Here is a 22,568-nt window from a genome sequence, read left to right as displayed (position 1 = left end):
GAGCTAAAGGGGAGTGGCCAACAACGGCAGTCAGTGGGAGCTAATGGGGAGTGGCCAGCAACGGCGGCCAGGGGAGGTCCTTGGAACATTCTAGTGGGACTCCAGGGGGGTGGGGGGGCTATAAAACCCGGGCCCGGATCCCCGAACTCGCTCTCGAGGTCGAAGTCTAGGTCGAAGCATGAGTCTCTCTCTCTGCCCCCGAACTCGCTCTCTGCCCCCGAACTCAAGAAGCTCTGAGCACTCTGCCCAGAGCTCTGCGTTCTGCCCCTGCTCTCTGCTGCCCTGTTATAAACGCTCTCGCAGGACGATCTTCTCTCCCGTGGCCCTATACTACCTGCCTGGGCTCCCTGCACGTGCGCGTTTGCCTTGTCGACTTCGGGACACGCTGCGGAGAGTCCCGTGCATGTACGATTGGAGGCCGGCGTCCTTGCCGCGAACATCCTCGAGGGACACGCCCAACGAGCCGTCCGGGGGCGAGCTGCACCAAGCGGCCGAGCTTTGAGAGCGTCCTATTCTTCCTTCCATTCCCCGCGTGAGTGAGAGGGCCCTTGTCCGGGAATTAAGTTAAGAACGGATAAGTTTCTATCCTGTGTCTCTTTGCTCTGATCATTGTACAAATTGTAATAAACCTGTGTTCTTTGCTTCCAACTTGGCCGTATACGTCTTTTCCACCATTGGCCTCGCATTGCATGAGATAAAACCGCTCGATCGGGTTCATAATAATTAACGGCACGAGTCACGTGACACGCAAACCGCTCGGGCATATCAACCCAGCGTGACTCGTGTGAGGTTAAGCCCCCGTCCTCGCAGCAGCACGTGTATCGAAGGTACTCGGGTATTTGACCGGAAACCCTTCCGCGCGCTTGCTGCGGGGTTGGCGGCTGGAATTGCTCTGCAATCCGCCCCCACGAGTGTAAAGTGGGTAGCGGCCTCGTGGATGCGAAGCTCGAGGGAGAGAAGGGTTTAACCCCCCTTAGTACATCGACGGGCTCGAGATCCGCAACAAATTGGTGTCCGGGAGTGGTATTTTTGGACTTGGAGTGCGCTTCACGTACTCAAAAATTACGAGCATACGAAATTTAGTTTTAAAAACCAAATTAAATTGAGTTCGTGCAATGGCTGGCCAAGATGACCAAATGCCGGTGGGAGTACAAGGTGAAGAAGAATTAATGGCCCAGGACTAGCAGGAAGAGTTGGTAGTAGGAGAAGCTGAACAGGGTGCGGCAGTAGGGGAAGAAAATGGCGGCGCCTCGCACGTGGCGGCAGAAGCCGAGCCCGCGGTGCCAGGGTACATGGGCCTTTTTATGGCGCAAATGACGGCATACATGAAGGAAATGAAGGATGGGTTGGAAAACAAAATGGATACCCAGAGGGACAAAGCAAGAAGGGAAATGAAAAAGATGGGGGAGGAGATTGGGCATAGGATGAGCAGGGAGGTCGCAGTGGTACGCGACGGGGTGAAGCGGTACGAGGAACGCGTGGAGAGCAAGTTAAAGCGGAGCACAGCCAAATTGACTGGGGCTATGAGAGTAGCGACGGGGAAGGTAGAGGAGCCGATGATCGTCGAGTTGGAAGAGAAAATTTTGGGGGCGCTGACGAAGGTCGAGTTGGAGGAGGAAATTTTGGGGGCGCCGACGATCGTCGAGTTAGAAGAAATAATTGGGGTTGAAAAGACGGGAGGAGAGACAGAGAGTGAATCACGGGAGGAAGCCATGGAACATGTGCAAGGTTCGTGTTCGCACTGTGATGCCGTGCTTGCTAACCCAATAAAAAGTTTGCAGGTGCTGGCGGAGAAGCAGGGGAAGGAGAGCCCCGGGGTGAATGGCGATAATGGCGGGAATGTGTTTGGTGCGAACGGGTGCTCGACGAGCTTGGGGATCGGGCGAGACCCGGGCATTCGCGAAGCGCCCATTGTGCGGTATGAGCGAGAGTGCGTACCAGAGTGGGTTGAGAGGGAGTGCGTACTGGAGTGTGTGGAGAAGGAGTGCATACTGGAGTGTGTGGAGAAGGAGTGTGTACCGGAGTGCGAGGAGCGAGAGTGTGCACCAGAGTGTGAGGAGCGAGAGTGTGCACTGGAGTGCGAGGAACAAGAGTGTGCACCGGCGTGTGCGATAATTGGGTGTGTAAGAGAAGAATGCACACCGGAGTGTGTGAAAGGCGTGAGTGCGCCTAGGTGTGCAAGTACGAGTACGGAGTGTGAGGGAGAATGCACACCGGAGTGTGTGTGGGAAGAGTGTGCACCAGAGTGTGCGATAACTGAGTGTGTGGAGAAAGAGTGTGTGCCGGGGTGTGTGATAACGAAGTGTGTGGGGGGCGCATGTGTGCCTGCGTGTGCGAGTGTGGAGTGGGTCGTGAGGTGTGAGGATGCGGCCCAGGCATCGACGCAGACCGGGGTAGCGCTTAGCGGGACGAGTAGCGTACGCGAGCCCCCGGTGAGTTGTGTGCCGCGGGAACCAGAGGGAATCGGTGCTGCGTCGGTCTCACAAGGACCGGCGTGCACGGTTCGTGCCTCCGGCCCCCGCACTGTATGGTTGGGCGGTCGGCCGGGTTTGAGGGGAGGTATGAGTTTTCGGAGCCACGCACCTTATCGGGTGAGGTGCTCGGACCATGGCCGGTTGGGTCATCGTGCGTGGGACCGAAGGGCCCCGCGCAGGGATGGAGCCCGGCACCTGGGCCCATCAATCCCTCCCCCCTTGGCTCGTCTATGCCAGACGGATAACCCACACAGGCGACCAACCACCGCATGGATCGCTCGGCCCTTCGAGGCTGAGCCATGACAACGTACATCCACATGGAGAGGCTCATAGTTTAGAGGACTGTGGAGAGTAATGTACCCCACGTGGGGGAATGATAGTGCGACCATTCCTCCCACGGGGGGGGGGGGGGGGGCATGAGCATTAGTTTAGGGGGATAGCAGTGTTAGGCCATGGAGGGGCCAGCAATGGTTGCCTCCATGGGGCACCGAAGCTAGCCGAGGGAGGGCTGGGATAATTGATAGGGATTTAAAAGACCTTAGGGACAAGATGTAAGTAGAACACCTGAACTGTAGAGGGGACGTAGAGAGTTTAGGTGGTTGTTAAAGAAAAGGTGTGCATAGTGTAAAGGGACGACGAGGGAAGCAGGAGTTTTAGGGGAAATTAGTTCGGTAGATGATGCTGTGTGAGTGAGGAATTGTGTTGAGAATAAATGAAGTTGTGTTGTAGTGTGAATTGAATTAGGTTGAGGTGTGTGTGGAAATAAATGGTGTGAGAATAAAAGGTGTGGAATGCTTGGTGTGGAATGCATGGTGCGAAGGATTGAATGGGGGGGAGTGGAACCCATTCGCGAAAGCCCAGGGGGGGGGGGGGGAGGGTAGTTTAAAGCCAGGTAGAGGGCAAAGGAAAATTGCATGGATATTGACACCTGTGGTGCGGGTCGTAGCGAGTAGTGTTTTGTCGGGTGCAGGAGACGGTGGAATGGCTGGGCGTGTGGCTTAATTAGTGAGTGTGGTTATTGGGGCACTCCGTCACTGGTAACTTGTCGGCCAGGTAAGGCTGCAGGTAGGCTCTGGGAGCCGGTTAGGTTAGTTCATGAGTGGGGCCCGAGAATCCCAGGGAAGGACCCCGGTTGCCCGATCCCGAGGTGGGCATAGAGGGGGTAAGTGCCAGGAAGGGCCTTCCCCAGTTAGAGCAGTCGTCAGGAGCAGGCAAGCTCGGGAGGCAGCTTCAGTGGCGGAGGTGCGCAGGTAGGTAGACCTGCTGTTAGAGCCACACGACCCAGCCCCGAAATTGTGCGAGGGCACAGTGCGAAAATTCGTTGGGTAAAGCCCAAATTCAGGAGGGCACCACTGTGTGGGCAATGTGAATTCGGGTTCTTAGAACCACATACTTTAAAGCGGCCGATTGGCAGGGTACGACCCCGGGTAGTTTAGATGTGTAATGCTATTAGTGTAGTTAGGATGTGAGATCCCTTCACACCATCCACAGCCAGTCACCGAGGAGGACGAGCTTCACACCAGGGCTCTGTACGCCGTTTGGAAGTAAGACGCATCATGACGTGAGTGAGACATTGCTTTGTTCCATCCCTTCCTTCCTGGGAGGGATTTGGAGACGAATTTGGTATAGAGGGGGATATGGGAGACAAGACATAGAGACAAATTTTAAATACAATGGGGGCTAGGGTAGTGTAGCCAACGGTGGGGGGTACAGATGGTTCGGGACGAGCTTGCTCCGCTCGCTCTGCCGCGTCCCTCGCACCACACCAGGTATGGTGGTGCCTGGTCACCTTGTTTTTCACGTGCTACCGCGTTCCTTTCCTTTTGCTTGTTGCACCTTGTCTTCCCTCCCCGCCCCAGGACCGTTTGGAGGCCGACTTGTGCAGCACCTTGCTGCCAGTCCTTTTGCTGTAACTATGGACCACAAGCCTTGTGGCCCCGCACCTCTCCTGTGCAGCATCTTGCTGCAATTCAGCTTGTACCTTCGGATCACTCCCTGTTGAGTGGCACTGACACCACGCAGTTGGACCACGTGACGAGTGGCCGTGCTGGCAAATAAAAACAAGAGAGTGTGCAATTGTGTGCCAAGTATGAAGACTTAGGTGGCCGTGATGTTTCACATGGCCTGTATGACGGTCAGGGCCAGCCGGTTTTGTTAGCCGCACACAGAAGATAAGAAGATGCAAGCAGCAAGTGCTTCGATTCCTTTCCTCCAATTCTTTTCCTCAAAGTGCAGGTCCTTGGTCGTAGTATTGTAAATAAAGGTTAAGTTCTGTGCTTGTAAATATAAGAATGTGCCCACCGACTATGTGTTTAGTTTGAAAATTCCGAAAATACACAGATAGTTGTGGGTGTGAGTCGGATAGAACAGCTGCTCAACGCATTAGGGGGGACATATCTAGTGTAAAGAATGTCGCACACATGGGTTAGAATAAATGTTAGGGGGATTACACCTGTGTCACATTAAAAGTAAAAGTAAAATTGAGTGCCAGACTCTACCGGTCGTTCCGACTGGGGTCGACTCGGGACAGGTTGGGGTAGAGAGGGGGGTCGTGTTGTGGTTTTGGAAATAAAGACAACGCCCCTTTAGTTAGTTGCACCACAACATGTCGCCTCGCATTCGTTCAGTTATTTCTTATTAAATGTTAAGTATAGTCTCCTTCCCAGTGTTAGTATGCATTGAGACAGGTAAGGGTAGGCCTCATTGGGCTTCCAGCTATGGCCTCGACTTCTCTAGAGCCCAAACAACTGCAAAGCATTCTTTCTCAATCATGCTTTAATTCCTCTCTGCCATGGTGAGAGTTCGACTTGCATAGGCAATAGTCCTGGTACTGAATCCCTGTTTTTGCATCAACACTGCGCCAAGTCCTACGTTGCTGGCATCTGTATGCACAGTAAATGTGTCTCTGTCATTTCGATAACCAAGGATTGGCTCGGTCATCGCAGCCCCTCCTTCAACATCACAAAAGCTGACTGACAGTCTTCAGTCCAATTCCATCCCATACCCTTCTTCTTGAGTTTGTACAGGGGCTCTGCATGATCAGCAAACTGGGGTACAAACTTCTGGTATCATGATATCATGCCCAGGAAACGTTCCATTTCCTATATTTTTGTAGGTGCTGGATAGCTGCAAATGGGTGAAACCTTTCCTGGATCTGGCCTCAGTCCATTTGACGTCACAATGTACCTCATTTCTTGACTAGTAAACTTACACTTCTCCTGAATGACATTCAAGCCAGCGACATGAAGCCTGCGCAGAACTTCCCACAAGTCAGAACAATGCTGCTGTACTCTGGAACAATAGCACACTATGTCATCAAGATCTCATCTCCCCTTCCTGTTCTGGCTGGAGTTCCCCAAGGTAGTGTTCTGGGCCCTGTCCGATTTCTGGTCTTCATCAATGATCTCTCCGACTCTCTGGAAAATCCTCTCTATCTCTTTGCTGATGACTCCACTCTCTGCCGCTCCATTCCTCATCCCTCAGATCGGCAGTCTGCAGCCTCCTCACTCTATGCAGACCTGGACAAAATCACAGACTGGTCAAACAAGTAGAACATGTCTTTCAATCCTGACAAATCTCACACTCTTACGATGTCTCTGCGAAAAGACCGACTGGAAAACCCTCCCATCAACTTTCTCAACAATCCTCTCCAAGAAGTTCTGTCGCTCAAGCTTTTGGGTCTCCCTATCTGTCATGATCTTTCTTGGGAAAACCACATTTCCAAGCTGGCCTCCAAAGCCAGTCGCCGACTGGGCATCCTCCGTCATGCGAAGTCCTTCCTTGGCACACCTGAGCTCCTCACCACATACAAGGCTTTCTTCCGCAGCTCAATGGAATACTGTTCCCCCCTCTGGGCCGGTGCTCCTGCCTCACATCTAGCTCGGCTTCACGCTGTTGAAACCAAAGCTTTCAGAATCATTGGAATCTCCTGCGATGAAGCTAACTCCGAGGGCCTTTCACTCACTCACTGCAGGCAGGTTGGTGGTCTTTCTGTCTTCTACCGACTCCTCTCCGGCCTTGCTCCCCCAGCTCTCTCTGTGCTCTGTCCCCCAAATATTGCTACAGGTCGCACAAGATCTGCCAGCAACCCTCTTATGGTTAAACTGCCAAAATCTAGGCTCTCTGGTCACCTTCACTCTTTCATTCCCCTTTTCTCCTGCCTCTGGAACAAATTCCCCCACTCCCTTAAATCCCACTCCTCCCTCCAGGTCTTTAAAACAGCTGTTCACCACCATCTCTTATCTTCCCCCATCCAAAACCTTGATATTTTCTACCCCCGCTAATTCACCCCAGATACACTTTTTTGAAATTCCAACTTCTTTCCTGGAAGTCCTTGCAGTGTCCTTGTTTTATACCTCTCCCACCTCCCCCCAAGCCTTCTCGCTCCCACAGTTCTCTCGATGTCCCTGCTCTCAAATGTTGTGTTTGTGTCCTTCCCCCTCTCTCCCCATCTTGTCTACCGCTCCCCTTATTTTGTGTTTCATGTGTCGGTTTGACTTTTTGTGTGATTAATGTTAGCTCTTTCACGCGCTTTGATCTTGTATCCCAAAAAAATAAAAAATAATAATTGACATGTAGGCCAAAAAATATATATTGCTGGTCTCTGGTCAGACCAAAGTTCCAGAATTGATGCAGCGATGCGGTTTTTTTTTCTTTTTCTTTTTTTTGAAAAGCATGGATTGCACATATGAAGGTGTTTTTTGTGTCCTCATGCCTTGCGGTCCTCCTCATCTGCTGTGGCGCCATCCAGAGAGAAATTAAAGACAGCCAATGGGACTTGTAGGCTTTTTTTTGGTAAATAATGAACACAAGCTTAAGTTATTTTAAAATGTATTTATTCTGAAAATCATTAAGTTCTTCAAGCATATTATAGACTGCCATTTCGTTCTCAAGATCGCCTCTCCGTACCGTTAAACATTCCAATGCGTCGATCGCGTCAACACTGCGCATGCGCAAGTGGTCTGACAGGCCGATGGTCTCCCACGATCTCTTCTACCAGTCCACCAGATTATCACAGACACTTACAACTTCATGCCAAACTAGATAGGCTCCAGTCCTAACTAACGAGACCACCCGCAGCTCTCTAGGCCTTCTGGTTGCTTCACACGAACCCCACAAAGAACGTCTTCGTTTCAATAAATGACAATATCCAGCCGATAGAGGCCTTGCATCGCGTGAGCGTCGTCCATGGCAACCGGTTCCGGCCGCCATCTTGGGTGGCATAAACAACATGGCGGGAAAGCTGTCGTTTGATCAGACGGACCTGTCAGTTTACGCCCGTAGCTTGCCCGTTGAGGCGTTTTCGCGGTATTGCAAGAAACTGAGGCTGTCATCTGCCTGTGGACCCGTGTGGACCCACAGGTACGCCACACACACTCCATAAGTACGCCACACGTACGCCATACGTACACCACAAGTACGCCACACGTACGCCACACGTATGCCACACACACTCCACACGTACGCCACAAGTACGCCACACACACTCCACACACACTCCACACATACGCCACAAGTATGCCACACGTACGCCACACACACTCCACACGTACACCACATGTACTCCACACGTACGCCACAAGTATGCCACACACACTCCACAAGTACGCCACACGTACGCCACACACACTCCACACGTACGCCACAAGTAGGCCACACACACTCCACACGTATGCCACAAGTACGCCACACACACTCCACAAGTACGCCACACACACTCCACAAGTACGCCACACACACTCCACAAGTACGCCACACGTATGCCACACACACTCCACACGTACGCCACAAGTAGGCCACACACACTCCACACGTATGCCACAAGTACGCCACACACACTCCACAAGTACGCCACACACACTCCACAAGTACGCCACACACACTCCACAAGTACGCCACACACACTCCACAAGTACGCCACACACACTCCACAAGTACGCCACACACACTCCACAAGTACGCCACACACACTCCACAAGTACGCCACACACACTCCACAAGTACGCCACACACACTCCACAAGTACGCCACACACACTCCACAAGTACGCCACACACACTCCACAAGTACGCCACACACACTCCACAAGTACGCCACACACACTCCACAAGTACGCCACACACACTCCACAAGTACGCCACACACACTCCACAAGTACGCCACACACACTCCACAAGTATGCCACACACACTCCACAAGTACGCCACACACACTCCACAAGTACGCCACACGTACGCCACACACACTCCACAAGTACGCCACACACACTCCACAAGTACGCCACACAGACTCCACACGTACGCCACACACACTCCACACGTACACCACAAGTCCGCCACACGTATGCCATATGCACTCCACATGTATACCACACACACTCCACACGTACACCACACACACTCCACACGTACACCCACACTCCACATGCACACAAGTACGCCACACGTACGCCATACGCACTCCACATGTATGTAACAAAATGCCTAATCCTGCTTTTCGCTTCGCGAGCGAAGGTAACGACCTCATGAGCCATATTCTCACCTGAGTGCTGCAGTCAAGGCAGCCATGAATCCGTTTTGGCGTTGTGTCGTCCGGAAAACTGTAGAATGACAAGCCCGATCCCTTATGAATTCGGGCTGTACATCCGACAGCACAACAACTCTTTACCATCGTGTAGGGGGCAATTTATATGTGAGACGAGTTTCAAATTGCCGCCATTACGTATGGTGGCAGAAGCAATGTTTTTCCACCCAAGCGGTCACGTGACTAAGACGATGACGTCACATGCAACTTCCCTATTGGATTCATGACGTCACGGCACACAAAACTACTCATATCTTTGGAACGGCTGGTTGGATGTGGACAAACTAAACGCAGTGTTGCAGGGGAGAACCGTGCGCGAACGTCGATACCAAATTTGAAAAAAAACATTGTTGACGTGCAGGGTCAAAATCGATGCGCGCGCTGACCAGAACCCGGAAATATATTTTTCTCGGCCTAACTAGTGTGGCCAACCAAATCTCCAAGCACCTGAGTCATCAACCTTTGGAAACTTGTTGGACTATTTACAATTCCAAAGGGAAGGACCCTGAAATGGAAGTGGTCTTGCTCACAGATGAAAGCAATCTTCTCAACATCCTCAGGAGCAACACCCATCTGCCAATAACTGCCACGTAGGTCAAGAGAGGAGAATATCTTGGCTCCATGTAGGAATCCTATTATTGCATCGACAGTCGGCATGGGAAAAGCATCTACTTTTGTCACAGCATTCAGCTTCCTATAGTCAACACACATCCGGTACCTTCCATTCTTTTTTGGTACCATAACAACAGGCGAGGCCCATGGCGATGTTGACGGCTCAATCTTTCCGCTTTGCAAGAGCTGATTTAGTTCGTCCTGAAGTGTTTCTCTGCGTTCTGGTCCCAAGCGGTATGGATGCGAACAAACAGGGACAGCATCTCCCACATCAATGTGGTGTTGGGCAACATCAGTGTGGCCAGGATCTTTGGTGATAACTTCAGGAAACTCAATGATGATCTCATTTAGTTCTTGCAGTTCATCTGGGGTCAGAATAATCTTACCCTGGAGAAGGCTCGATCTCGTGGGAAGTTCCTCTACCTCAACATCGTAGTCTGGTTCTGGCTGTGCCAAGGCCTTGATTCCACGCAGGGGAAACTTCACAGACTGACCATACCTGCCACCAGTACTAAAACAACCCTCACTAAAGTCCAAGATCAGTTGCACTTTCCAAGCAAAATCCATGCCCAGAAGAATGGGCCCTGGCATGTGTTGCATGAAAGGCGATTGCCGTGTCTTTGTCACCAGCTCCAACATCCACCACAATGGTTCCCTTTGGGTTCAGTTTTGTACCATCTACCATCACTAAAGCCTCCTCCCTTTTGGAGACTGTTAGGGAGATGGATAGCTTCAAACACAGTTTATCTGTTATCAGGGACCCGGTGTCGACCAGAGCTTCTGTTATAACATTCTGGCCATTCATAATGACGTCTATCATTGGCATGGTCCCTCGATGGAGTGCAACGAAGTTCCATTTGGGAGGCTTTCCTTCGTGCCTGGTTTCTGATGGTTGAGATACCTGAGTAGGCGCATGCTTTGGAGGCTGAGGAGGAGGGGTAGGGCACTCTGCAGCCCCATGTCCTAACTGTCCACAACGATAGCAATTGATGTTGTATGTGTTCCTAAGTGGGATTTGAGTGGTGATTCCAGGTCACCTCATGGATGGACTTTTGAGGGGGGTTCACCACCCACGTATGTGATGTTTGACCGCCGATGGAGTCGGAACTCGTCAGCTGTCCTCGCCAATCTGATGAGGGAAGTAGCATTGTATTCCTGTAGTTTCAACCTCAATGTTCCATCTGAGACTGTGTTCAGAAATCGATCAATCATGATCAGATTGAGGCACCTTCTTACTTCAGGCAGGTCAGCTGTAGGCTGGGTGATTTGTAACGATCTGAAGAAATGGTTCTGTAGCCTATTGCCAAACTCTTCAAACGCTTCATCACCACACTTGGAATCAGTCTTAAACTTCAACTTGTAGGCCTCCGGAGTGAGATGGCATCTGCGTCTTATAGTTTCTACAACCTGATCATAGTTGTTCTTTTCATCAGTTTAAGGGTGTAGTACTGGTGAACAGGTGTTTTTTTTTTGTGTTTTTTTTTTAGCTGAACAGTTTCCTTATAGTCTTATAAACAAGAATCATGCTATTAGAGGTCATAGAAGTACCCCTAATTATTGAAAAATTCAAATTTCAATTCAATTCAATATAATATTTTGCATGAAATTTGTTATAACTTTAATTTGCATCATTCTTTTGGGCTGAAATTTGGACAGGATATTCAGAATATCACTTCCTTTAAAATGATGAAGGCTTTTGTTTATAGGAGTAGCCATTGTGGATTTATTGAAGGACAACCAAGTTTTATCTGGTAATTGGCATAATTAGCTAATTAGTGAACATTTGACATAATTTCACAAAATCCTCTCATCAGGTAGTAGAGTAACACATGTGTAATACATGTACCAAGTTTTGTGTGAAAAGAATGATAGGTGACATAGAAGATAGAAGTAGAAATGTGTTCTTTGGTTTTCCTTGTTTTTTATTGACGGTCTAATTTATGCAAATTATATGCATGTAATATGACAAAGAAGCGTTGAAACTGGTCTGAGTTAAAGCCAAGATTATATCTTTCAAGAAAAACTGAAAATTAGATATTAACTTGACTTTGTTTTTGTGTAAAGGCCTCTCAAAGGTACCTATGTAGTTTTCTCAATTTTTCACCAGTACTACACCCTTTTGCATGAAAAACTTGTTGGGCCTTCCCAGTCAGATAAGGCTCCAAAAGTTGAGGCCGGTGGTATTAACAAATCTTGTATAAGCAGCTAAAACCGTGTCTTGGGACTTCTGACTCACACTGTAGAGTAGTTATTGATGGAACAATCTTCCCAAGGCAGTAGTTCCTGCATTCTCTGCGAACACTTGGTTCACGAAACGCCGAAGAGCTGTGCTAAAAGGGGAATAGAGCCAAACAACCAAACAAATAGCCAAAACAACCAAATAACCGATGAAATAACAACGTTCGAAGTGGACAAACCTACCGTAACCAGGTCTGTGGGCGCGCAGTCCGCGATCACGCTCTCATCACCGCTCATCGCGCCTGCTCAACGCGGCGCAGCAAAGACCTACGGTGGATTAACTGTTACCGATAATAACGAGGTTCGTCAATTAAAAATTAAACCCTGTGTAAATAAAAGCGATTTTAAAATGAGGAGAAAAACAGGTGTCGCGTCCGTTGCTTAGTAACGAGTTTATCAAGTCTCGCGAGATGATGAAGGCGGCAGTGCCTGAAAGTCAAGGCGCATTGGGTTAACCTTTTCTTCACTCGAACGTGGTACTTTGCGTGTTTTTATACGTACAACCTCGAAATATATTTGAGAAAATAATTATAATCGTCATTAAGTGCCTTTGTTTTAGGTTTAATGTAAAAAGGTAACCCATTATCGTGGCGCGGTGGCCAAGTGGTAAGGCGTCGGTCTCGTAAACCGAAGATCACGGGTTCGATCCCCGTCCGTGCCTTCCCTTTATTAAACTTTTGTGTTGCCGCGATCTTCAATTAGCGTCAGGTAATAACTTCAGCTTCGAACCACGTGTTCCACGTGAAGGTTGTGCCATCTCCGTCCCCGCGACTCAAAACTTATATTTTACTCATTTTATAAAATTTATACCATGATGTTCGTTTTCCCATATTATGTGCACTTCGGAAGTGTTGAGAGATCCCTGTTGAGGAGACACTTCGTCATCGTCCTCGAGTGTTCTGCGTCCGGAGACTCGAGAGCAGATTTGAGGAAAACGCGACTCGCAGACGATGATGATGGTGGTGGTGCAGCGGATGGTGGTGATGACGAGGCCGCCGGAGCGTCCACATTGCTCTCGCATGCTCATGCTGGGCAATGACGCACCCAACGTTTCTGGGAACTGGTTCCCGCGTGCCGTGCCCTCCCCCTCGTGCTCGTGCGGTCCCGACTCCACACCTTAAATTCGATGCTCCAAGATGTCTTCTCTTGTTGTTTGACTTTCGTGGGGTTCCTCGACGACCATTGGCGCAGCGCAGGACCCGAAAAGGTCGACGGACGAAACCAACCAGGTACGTTAACCGCCGCGGGAAGCAAGGAGCTCACGTGTCGGACGTGCACCCTTCGTCGCAGCAAAAGAGAAGAGGGTCGACCGATCCAGGATAAACGAGAAAGTTTCGGAATCACCAGGGAAAAAAGGGGAAGCGAAATAACACAAAGCGTTCCAATAATATGGGAAACGTCACAGAACCGGTTACAAAAGTGACGTTCATCGCAGAGTTTTGATCGCGCGCCGTGTTCGCCCATATCCGCCTCTCCTGGTCCATAACCGCCGGGAAGACCCACCGCTGATGATCTCCAATGGGTCGTTATAAAGTTTTCTCGGTACGTCTACGTCACAATCAGTGAGTGCATCATCCTTTTCCTTGTCCGACACGTGCAGCGTCTCTCTCTCTCGTGACGTTTCTGACGCCGATCTCCGTGAGTGTCGTCACAAGCCTCTTACAATCGATCCCAAAACTTCTCCTGGGTTCGTGCCGTCCGACGAACTTTTGGAATCTACCGCCACGACCCAAAGCCTTTCGCGGGTACGCTGCTCAATCATTGCATCAGTACCGCTGGCCAATCGGAGCCCGATTCAGCGATTTCAAAACTTCAGCGATCTGGGACTGTTGGCTTTTATCAAATACTAACAAGGCGTCGAGGATCATTTAATATTACCTTTCATATAGCTACAAAGGCACCATAGTGCGATTTAAAATAAATAAATAAATTTTAAAATTTCAAAATTTTTAAATTTTTTCCATGAACATCTGAAATTTTGACAAAGATCCGTTCAGCCATCTCTGAGAAAATGGCGACACACACAGACAGACAGACGGCTCTAATGGGATCTTATTTATTTATTTGTATGGGAACATTAGGGGCAGCATTTTTTGGCAGTACGTGCTCAATTTTCGTGGCCTCCCCCAACCCCCAGGATGTCTGCGGACAGGAAAGTTGATACATTATCCACATCGAAGGTGTCCATCGCCACGCAGCTCATGTGATGACGTGGCAGGATTGGTGAGGGACTTTCTGGGGCGATTATGCGATTTGTCCTTCATAATGCCCCTCAAAGACCTTAATTATTCCTGTCCTTTACAGCAATTGCTCACACACATGACGAGTGTGCAGGGATGAAATGAAGGTGCCTTGCGACTTAGGGGTGTGGTGTTTGGTGTAAGTGGGAGGAGGGTGGACAGCCAACTTAATGCTTCATGTTCTGTTTTGAATAGTAGACCCTTGTGTGTTGGTTACTTGGACCAAATTACAGATTCTACCTCGAAAAGATTCTAATGACGGCTGCAGAAAAATACTTCCCAACATGGGTGGGAGCTGGGGATGGTTTTACCGACGTCTCGCTTACTCTTCGCGAAACACAACATGAGGGGTCTTCAACGTCCACCAAGGACCATAGTGCTGGAAGACGGGTCCTCCAGATTATAAAGTGTCATTTTGGTGTTTCACAGACAAGGTGGTTCATCAATGTGTGAACCGTCCCTCGGATGGATGTTAAACTGGGAGGCCCATCTCCGGCATTAGTTAGTGGATGGTAAAGATCCCATGGTGTCCTTCGCGAAGAGTAGGCGAACTATCGACAGCACCCTTGTCAAATTACAAATTCCTGCCGTGACTATACTGCTGGGAAGGCAATGGAAAACCACCCATCAAAGAAACTGTTTTGGCAGCACCGACACTTTGTAACATAGTATGGTACATTGGAATCAGAATACAATATAATTACAGTACTGTATAATATTATTATGTTATCTACTTATAAATATAAAATAAAAAAAGTTTTTTTCACATTTCCAGTTCTTCTTTGGACTTTTATTAATGCATGCAGCAATGTGGAGCTGGATGTAGAATGTGGGTCCCCCCCCAGACCCGGAACGGACGTTGTGACCATCAAGCCATCGCGAGGCTGGTGCAATCAAACTACATGTGACGCTTTAATAAAGGGTGGCTCACAGTGGACTGAAAGCACAAACCTCGACTCTGGGTCGGGTGGTAAAGGCTTTCCAAGAAGAAGAAAAAAGAAACCGCTTCCTAGGAATGACTGCAATCCTGTAAGTGACTCATTGAAGAAACGGGCAGCGGCCGAGGGTGGAGAGTGTATAGTATGACATGCTAGTTGGGAGAGCTTAGCCTGCCAGGATAGCTCAAAGAGAGCGTACTGACTTTAGAGTCTTCTCGTCCAGGTTCGCTGTTCTTTTCACCCTCTCTTTTGCTCAAGGTCATCTGCCATCTGATTGCAAAATCAGGCAACATTACCACTTTACACAAAAAGGTGCAAAAACAGATCCTTGCAACTACAGACCAATCAGCCTGCTCCCAATCATGGAATCCATCATCGCTTCTGATATTAAATCAGAATCAGTAAGGACTTAGTAAGGACTTCTGATATTAAATTCCTCTTCTCCAATGACTGATCATCAATTTGAATTCGGACCAAGCCACATTTTTTAAAATGGGATTTTGCCCACCGCAAAGCCCACAATGCCACTGAAGATGGGGGCTACACAAAGGAAAGAAAAAGCAGAACAACCAGCCCCTTGCACTGAAACAAGACAAATGCAGAAAGTTGTCTCTTCACATAACAAAAACGGCTGTGAGGGGTTAGCTAGTCTGCTTTGAGACAACAGTGCCTCTACCCCTATTACTCTACTCTGAATGTGTTGCTTCTGCTGCCTCAACAATGCATGGAGGTCCTCAATGCCAAACATGAAATCAGAGCTGTCTCCCTTGACATAATTCGTGCCTTCGATACGGTCTGCCCTGCTTATCAAACTCTACTCTTATGGTATTGTTACAGACGCGGTTTTGGATGTTAGTTTACCGAGCGGTTTGGTATGACCGCGTCTGCACAGTTTACCCGATTCCACTCGAACGTTGGCCGAATCGCGCTATGCTAAATCAATGAAGGAAAGGACACAACGGCTAGGTTAAATGACACGACACCAGGGGTACAGTTCTCAAGACCTCCGGAGGAGGTTATAATATGGGATATGCAGAACGTTTAGATTACACTAACAAGAGGTACAGCACAGAAAGGTGGGCACTTAAACACGGTCCTATCTTAGCCCCGACAGACCACAGATAAACGGGACAAGACTGACTCACACAGGGATTGATGGCAAGGAGGGGCAGGTAGTCGATGGCTCAAGGTGCACCTTGGCTCAGGGACAGGATACAGCTCGGTCCAGTCCAGAGATGCGGGGAGGTATTCAGCGCTCGGAGGTGGCGACTTCTCTCTCCAAGCTGGGGGCGCATCTGACGTCACCTCCGGTAAGTGGCTGCGTATATCCAGCGGGGAGTGACACGCCCTCGGCTCGTTAGCTCCGCCCCAGATGGAATCGGTCCGCCGCTTCTTATTGGGTGCGGGGGGGTTACCGGGCTCCGCCCTTGACGAGGAGCTGACAGTCAGCCCCTGTGTGGTAACCCCGTCGGAGCACATGGGCAATGGCGGCTAACCAAGCCGGAGTGAGGACGCACACTCCCCGCGCCGCGCCGCGCCGCCCCCCTCTGTTGTAGTTGTTGTTGTTGTTGTAGTTCCATGAGGAAGAGATGCGGGGAGGTATTGGGAGGTCCTAAACTCACTACTGGTGCCATACAATCACATTCTGGTGCAACGAAGAGTCAGAATTAATGGAAACGAGTCCTTAACTGACATAGACTAAGAATAACTAGCAAGATGTCCTATAGTTGTCTACGTGAGATGCGGTGAACCTGGGCACGACATTTAATGGGGGAAAAAGGGGAAGGTCGGGGCTACAGAGTGTTGTTTACAGACAATGGGACTAGGGAATGGGGGATTGGGGATAGTTGGGGAGTATTGGGGAAATAGGGGAATATTTACAAGCAGATATGGATGGAGGCCAAATCCCATATCCGCAACAGTATCCATGGAAATCTCTACACATGGTTCGGGGACTTCCTCACCTGTCATATTAAACGTGTGGTTCTTAATGGAATTCTCTCATCTCCCCTTCCTGTCCAGACTAGAGTTCCTCAAGGCAGTGTTCTGGGTCTGTGCTTTTTCTGGTCTTCATTAATGATCTCTCCGACTCTCTGGAAAATACTATATTTTTGCTGATGACTCCACTGACGATGACTCCACTCTTGACGACTCCACTCCACTATCTCCAGCTGATGCCGCTCCGTATCTCAACCCTCAGATCGGCAGTCTGCAGCCTCTTCACTCTTTGCAGACCTGGATAAAATCACAAACTGGTCAAAGTGGAACATGTCTTTCAATCGTGACAAATCTCACACTCTCACTTTGCCTCTCCGAAAAGACCGCATGGAAAACCCTCCCATCTACTTTCTCAACAATCCTCTTGAAGTTCTGTCACTCAAGATTTTGGGTCTCACAATCTGCCATGATCTTTCCTGGAAAAACCACATTTCCAAGCTGGCCTCCACAGCCATTCGTCAACTAGGCATCCTGCGTTGTGCGAAGTCCTTTCTTGGCACACCTGAGCTCCTCCCCAAGTACAAAGCTTTCATCCGCAGCTTCATGGAGTACTGCTCTCCCCTTTGGGCTGGTGCAACTGCCTCACAGCTAGCTCGGCTTCACGCTGTAGAAACCAAAGCTTTTAGGATCATTGGAATCTCCCGCGATGAAGCTAATTCTGAGGACCTTTCACTCGTTCACCGCAGGCAGGTTGGTGGACTTTCTGTCTTCTACTGCCTCCTCTCTGGCCGAGCTCCTCCAGCTCTGTCTGTGCTGTCCCCCAAATATTCCTTCAGGATGCACAAGATCTTCCAGCAACCCTTTTCTGGTGAAACTGCCAAAATCAAGACTCTCTATTCACCTTCACTCTTTCATTCCTCTTTTTCCCTGCCTCTGGAACAAACTCCCACACTCTCTTCAATCCCACTCCTCCCTCCAGGACTTTCAAACAGCTGTTCTCCACCATCTCTTGTCTTTTGCCAGCCAAAAACCTTGATCTTTTCTACCCCCGTTAATCCACCCCAAAACCACCGCCTTCAAATTCCATTTTCTTTCCTGAAATTCCTTCTAGTGTTCATCTTGTTTATACCGTGTACCCAGCCCCAGCCCTTCCACAGATCTCCCGATATCCCTGTTCTCTATTGTTGTACTTCCCTCTCTCCCCCTCTTGTCACCTGCTCCCTTTATTATATTTTCTATGTGTTAGCTCTTTAGCCTCGCAAGGCAAGGCAAGGTTAGCCTCGACTTAGTATACAAAAAAAACGGATTGAACATACTTATCCCAAAAAACCTTTTTTGCTAAGTAACAGACAGGGGTGAAAACATAACCTCCATCCACCTTCGGTGAGGGACGTAATAAGTAATTTTTATTTTTCCTATTGAAAATATTGTTACTGATCGCGGATTAAGATGTTAGTTACCGAGCGGTTTGGTATTGCCGCGACCGTTACAGGATCCCTGACTCACCCGATTCACCCAGAACTTTGGCCGGATCGCACCACAACTAGTCAATAGGGAAAAGACAAAGGCGACACGGATGTGAAAAAGAAGAAGCAGAAGCCAAAAAGGTTGGAAATACCACTAAATTTATTCCTACTATTTACATGCTCAAAGTAACCAAGGAGAAGGAAAGATAATAAAATAATATACAGAAGGATTAGAGACACAGTGCAATTATTAACTTATACAGCTTAACCCAGGACAGAACAAACAAAAGACACCGACTCACGCGGGGAATTGCAGGAATGGCAGGATGTGGATGGCTGGAGGTGAACGCTTGGTGGAGCCAACGCGGAGCTTGGCGGAGCTTTGGTGGGGGTGAACGCTTGGTGGAGCCAACGTGGAGCTTGGTGGAGCTTTGGTGGAGGTGAACGCTTGGTGGAGCCAACGCGGAGCTTGGTGGAGCCTTGGTGGAGGTGAACGCTTGGTGGAGCTCTGGTGTGACGGGTTCTCTCTCCTTCCCTCACAAGCTTCAGGACTCTTTCTTGACGACCAACTCTTTGTGACCAACTCTTTGTGACCAACTCTTCACAGACCCTCTACTGGCAACCGACTCCACTGACTGACTCTTCACCACTCTCCACTTGACGACCGACTCTCAACCAACTCAAAGTGCATCTCTTCTGGGAACGCCCCCGCCGTGGGTTATATAGGCCCCGCCCCTCAACCTTTGCGAACCTCCCCCAAACGTTCTCTCCCCGCCCTCTAAAGCCAAACCCCTTGTTCATGGTTGGTCGAGTGGGGCTGGATCACTCCTCCCCTCTCTGACGAGGTGGGGACCCGCCTTCCTTCCCCCAACCCTGCCTCGTGGTCAATGGCGGATGAAGGGAAAACCGCCCAACATGCAGTTGGCAATGCGAATTGCAATTGACGGAAAGGGGGGAATGGAAGTGTTGGGAGTGGGAATGAAGGGAATCTATCTCTTTCACTGGTGCAATGGAGTATTTCAATTAATGGAAGACACAGCCTTACACTAATACACATAATAAGGATATAACTGTCAAAAAAGATATATCGTGTCCTGCATGTATGTTTTATGGACTAACTACGGGAACGCCCTTTGACCTTTATACAACCACAAACGGAGGGAGGAGGGGTGATATTTTACAACAACCTTTTACAACAACATTTTACCACAACAATAAAATAAAAAAACATTCTCATATCCACAACACTGCACCCTCCTCCCCTTAGGCACGTCCCGGGCCTATAACTTTTACCTTAGTGTGGCACGTAGGTGTAGTTCCCTCTACTTTTAACCTGACCCTGAGTGCGACAGTTTTAAAACATAAATAAATGTGTCCCGCTGCTCCATTGCACCCTGCCTAACAGACTTACGCCCACAGTTAACCGAATTGCGGAATGGTCTTCAAACTATACACTGACGGTGGGAAGCATTATTTACAATTGACGCTGCTTTATTTACAAAACTAACCCAGGACCTGTGATTGTTCTTTCTGGGGGGGAGACAGTCTGCTCTGCATCGACGCACCATGAAAGCACCCAAAAACACACCAATACAAGCACCCAAGCACCAATCGGTGCAGTCACCATTGTTCCAGAGTGTTCAACAAAAATAAATTCAACACCCCTAACCCTGCAGGTGATCTCTTGCTCTTCGGCTCCCTCTGCTGGTGATTATTATTTGTTCTTCCAGATGTTGTCATTCTTTTGCTTTGCTTACTGGCGGCCTATTTTCAATAAAGTGTGCCCAATGTGTCCTTTTTATTTGCTTTTATTTATAGCCCACAGGGCCGACTAGTGTGTTTCACCTGTGGGGCATCGGTGCCCTGTGGCCAAGGTCCGCCAGCAAGATTTGAGGCCCTCATGGCCGGTTCCAGCAGAGGGGCCATGCCCCAACCCATGGGGTCCATAGGTGGTGCTCGGCCACAGACATGTGGTCCATAATGTGGTGCATCGATGCAGACAGCTGGTTCTGGGAATTTCGGGCGCACAATGGCCGACCCACGCACGCTCCCCTCGGCACCCAATGGCGCACAGGTCATGTGGGAGACAAAAGGGGAAAGACAATTGAGCGAGGGGTAAGGTCACAAGGGTACACATCAATAAGGCAATGCAAGGCGAAATGCGTACGGAGGGCGAAGTGAGAAAGCTCGTCCCTACCGTACGTCACCCCCCTGTCACCTACCCTACCCTTGCCCTTACCCCATATGTACAAAAATCTACACATTTACAAATTCGTCACTACTGTCACGTCTTCCCCATATTTCCCCTATACCAAATTCGTCTCCACAATCCCTCTACTTCAAAATTTGCCATCACCAAATTCATCATCAATCCTCATAAGGAGGGAGAGATGGAATTAAGCACAATGTCACACCCACGTCATGATGCGTCTCACAATCCAAACATTTGCATCATAAAAAATAATCAAAACATGGCATGGTGTGGAGTACCTGTCACCTCAGGTGAGTGGATGCAGATGGTGCGAGGAGATCCTTCATCCTAACTATTTTCTAAATGACTTTAACACACTTTACACTACCCGGGGGTCTTTCCCTGCCAATCCATTGGCCAACTTACACTATGGGTTCTAATAACCAATTCCCATTGCCCAAACTGTGGTGCTTCTCAATTTGGGTTCTCACTCCCCCGATTCATCTCCCGGTGCCCTCGCACAATTTCTGGGCTGTGACGTGTAACTCTCCCAGCAGGTCTACCCACCTGCACACCTCCACCACTGTAGTTGCCACCCGAGCTTACCTAGCTCCTCACCCTAACCTATCTAACTGGGGCAGGCCCCTCCTGGCTCTGTCACCCCACTCGGTGCCCTCTGGCACTGGGCTACCCGGGTCCGTCCTCCGGATCCTCGGGCCCCATCCACAACAACTACTACCGGCTCCCAGAGCCCACCTGCGGCCTCACCTGGCCGACATCCTCACAGTGGTGGAGCACCCAACCAACTACACACACTAACAGGCTACACGCCCAGCCATTTCCACAACACTAATGCACCCATCCAAAGACCATTCTTTCACCCGCACCACAGATGCCAATATCCAACCACAATTTACCTATACCCTCTACCTAACACTTACACTACCCGCCCCGGGTATCCGTGATGGGGGTCCACTCTTCCCCCATTCACACCTTCGCACCATCCACTCCACTCCACAATTTCCACCATACTCACTCCACGACCATCCATTCCAATACTCCATATATTCCACACTACCATTTATTCCACACAGCCACATACACCTGTTGTTGCACACCTGTGCCCTCACACCTGGTGCCACCTGCACCCTCCTTTCTTCCTGGACCATTTGGTCATCACAATACACAATCACTATCACTCACTCATACACTGCTCCATCCACCTGTTCAGTTGCACACCTGTGCAATCACACCTGTTCAATCACACCTGTTCAATCCTCACACACACGGCATCATCTCAGCTAACTACTCCCCTCTGAAACTTGCGCTTCCCAGTCGTCCCTTTAAACTATTGCGCTCCCACGTCATTATCATCCACACTAATCTACCTGCGTCCCCACTACAGGTATCAGTCACCAACTAATCTTAACGTTACCTAATGTCATCTTCGCTAGATCCCTACAATTATCCAAGCCCTCCCTGGCTCGGTTGTCATAGCCACCCCATAAACTATTGCGCATTTGCCCCCACTCTGTGAGGGATGGTGGATTTGCCATCCCACCACATCGGGGGTCTCTCCACTATCAATTTTGCTCGTCCAAATTCCAACCAATTCAAAAATTTTCCATTTACTGCCAATTCTACCCACTATTACAAATTTCGTATCAAATCACTACCATCATCATCCGTCTACTTATTACATCCTCTCGGTGCGCCAATTCACGTCTACAGCCCGGCTTCGTACAGCCGAGCAATGAACGCGGATTCTTTTGTGCCGGCGGCTGGATGCGTCCCGCATTCGGGGCAGGGACGGGGGCTTACCCGGGCCGAGATCCCACGCACCACCTCGGCGCGTAGCCATCCAATTGCCCGATCTCGACCTGCCGGCA

At 49.5% G+C, this 22,568-nt stretch overlaps 2 protein-coding genes and 1 non-coding gene across 3 annotated transcripts in view; 2 read left to right on the top strand and 1 right to left on the bottom strand.

Moving 5' to 3' along the window:
- The window catches only part of LOC137419213 (IQ domain-containing protein E-like), a 199,514-nt gene extending 187,210 nt beyond the window's left edge, over positions 1-12,304 (bottom strand). The window contains exon 1 of the mRNA XM_078775825.1: positions 12,090-12,304. Within this exon, the coding sequence (XP_078631951.1) occupies positions 12,090-12,143 (54 nt within the window). The 5' untranslated portion in view covers positions 12,144-12,304. The remainder of the gene's footprint in view (positions 1-12,089) is intronic.
- A 191-nt stretch (positions 12,305-12,495) lies between these two features.
- TRNAT-CGU (transfer RNA threonine (anticodon CGU)) lies at positions 12,496-12,567 on the top strand. Its single transcript has one exon. It is a non-coding gene; the product is annotated as a tRNA-Thr (tRNA).
- A 450-nt stretch (positions 12,568-13,017) lies between these two features.
- NOL12 (nucleolar protein 12) overlaps positions 13,018-22,568 on the top strand; it is a 94,796-nt gene continuing 85,245 nt past the window's right edge. The window contains exon 1 of the mRNA XM_078775809.1: positions 13,018-13,135. The gene's annotated coding sequence lies outside the window, so the exon portion shown is untranslated. The remainder of the gene's footprint in view (positions 13,136-22,568) is intronic.

This window comes from Myxine glutinosa, chromosome 1 (genome assembly GCF_964187855.1).
Source record: "Myxine glutinosa chromosome 1, kmMyxGlut1.1, whole genome shotgun sequence".
Lineage (NCBI taxonomy): Eukaryota > Metazoa > Chordata > Myxini > Myxiniformes > Myxinidae > Myxine > Myxine glutinosa.
This window is presented reverse-complemented; position numbering and strand designations above follow the sequence as displayed.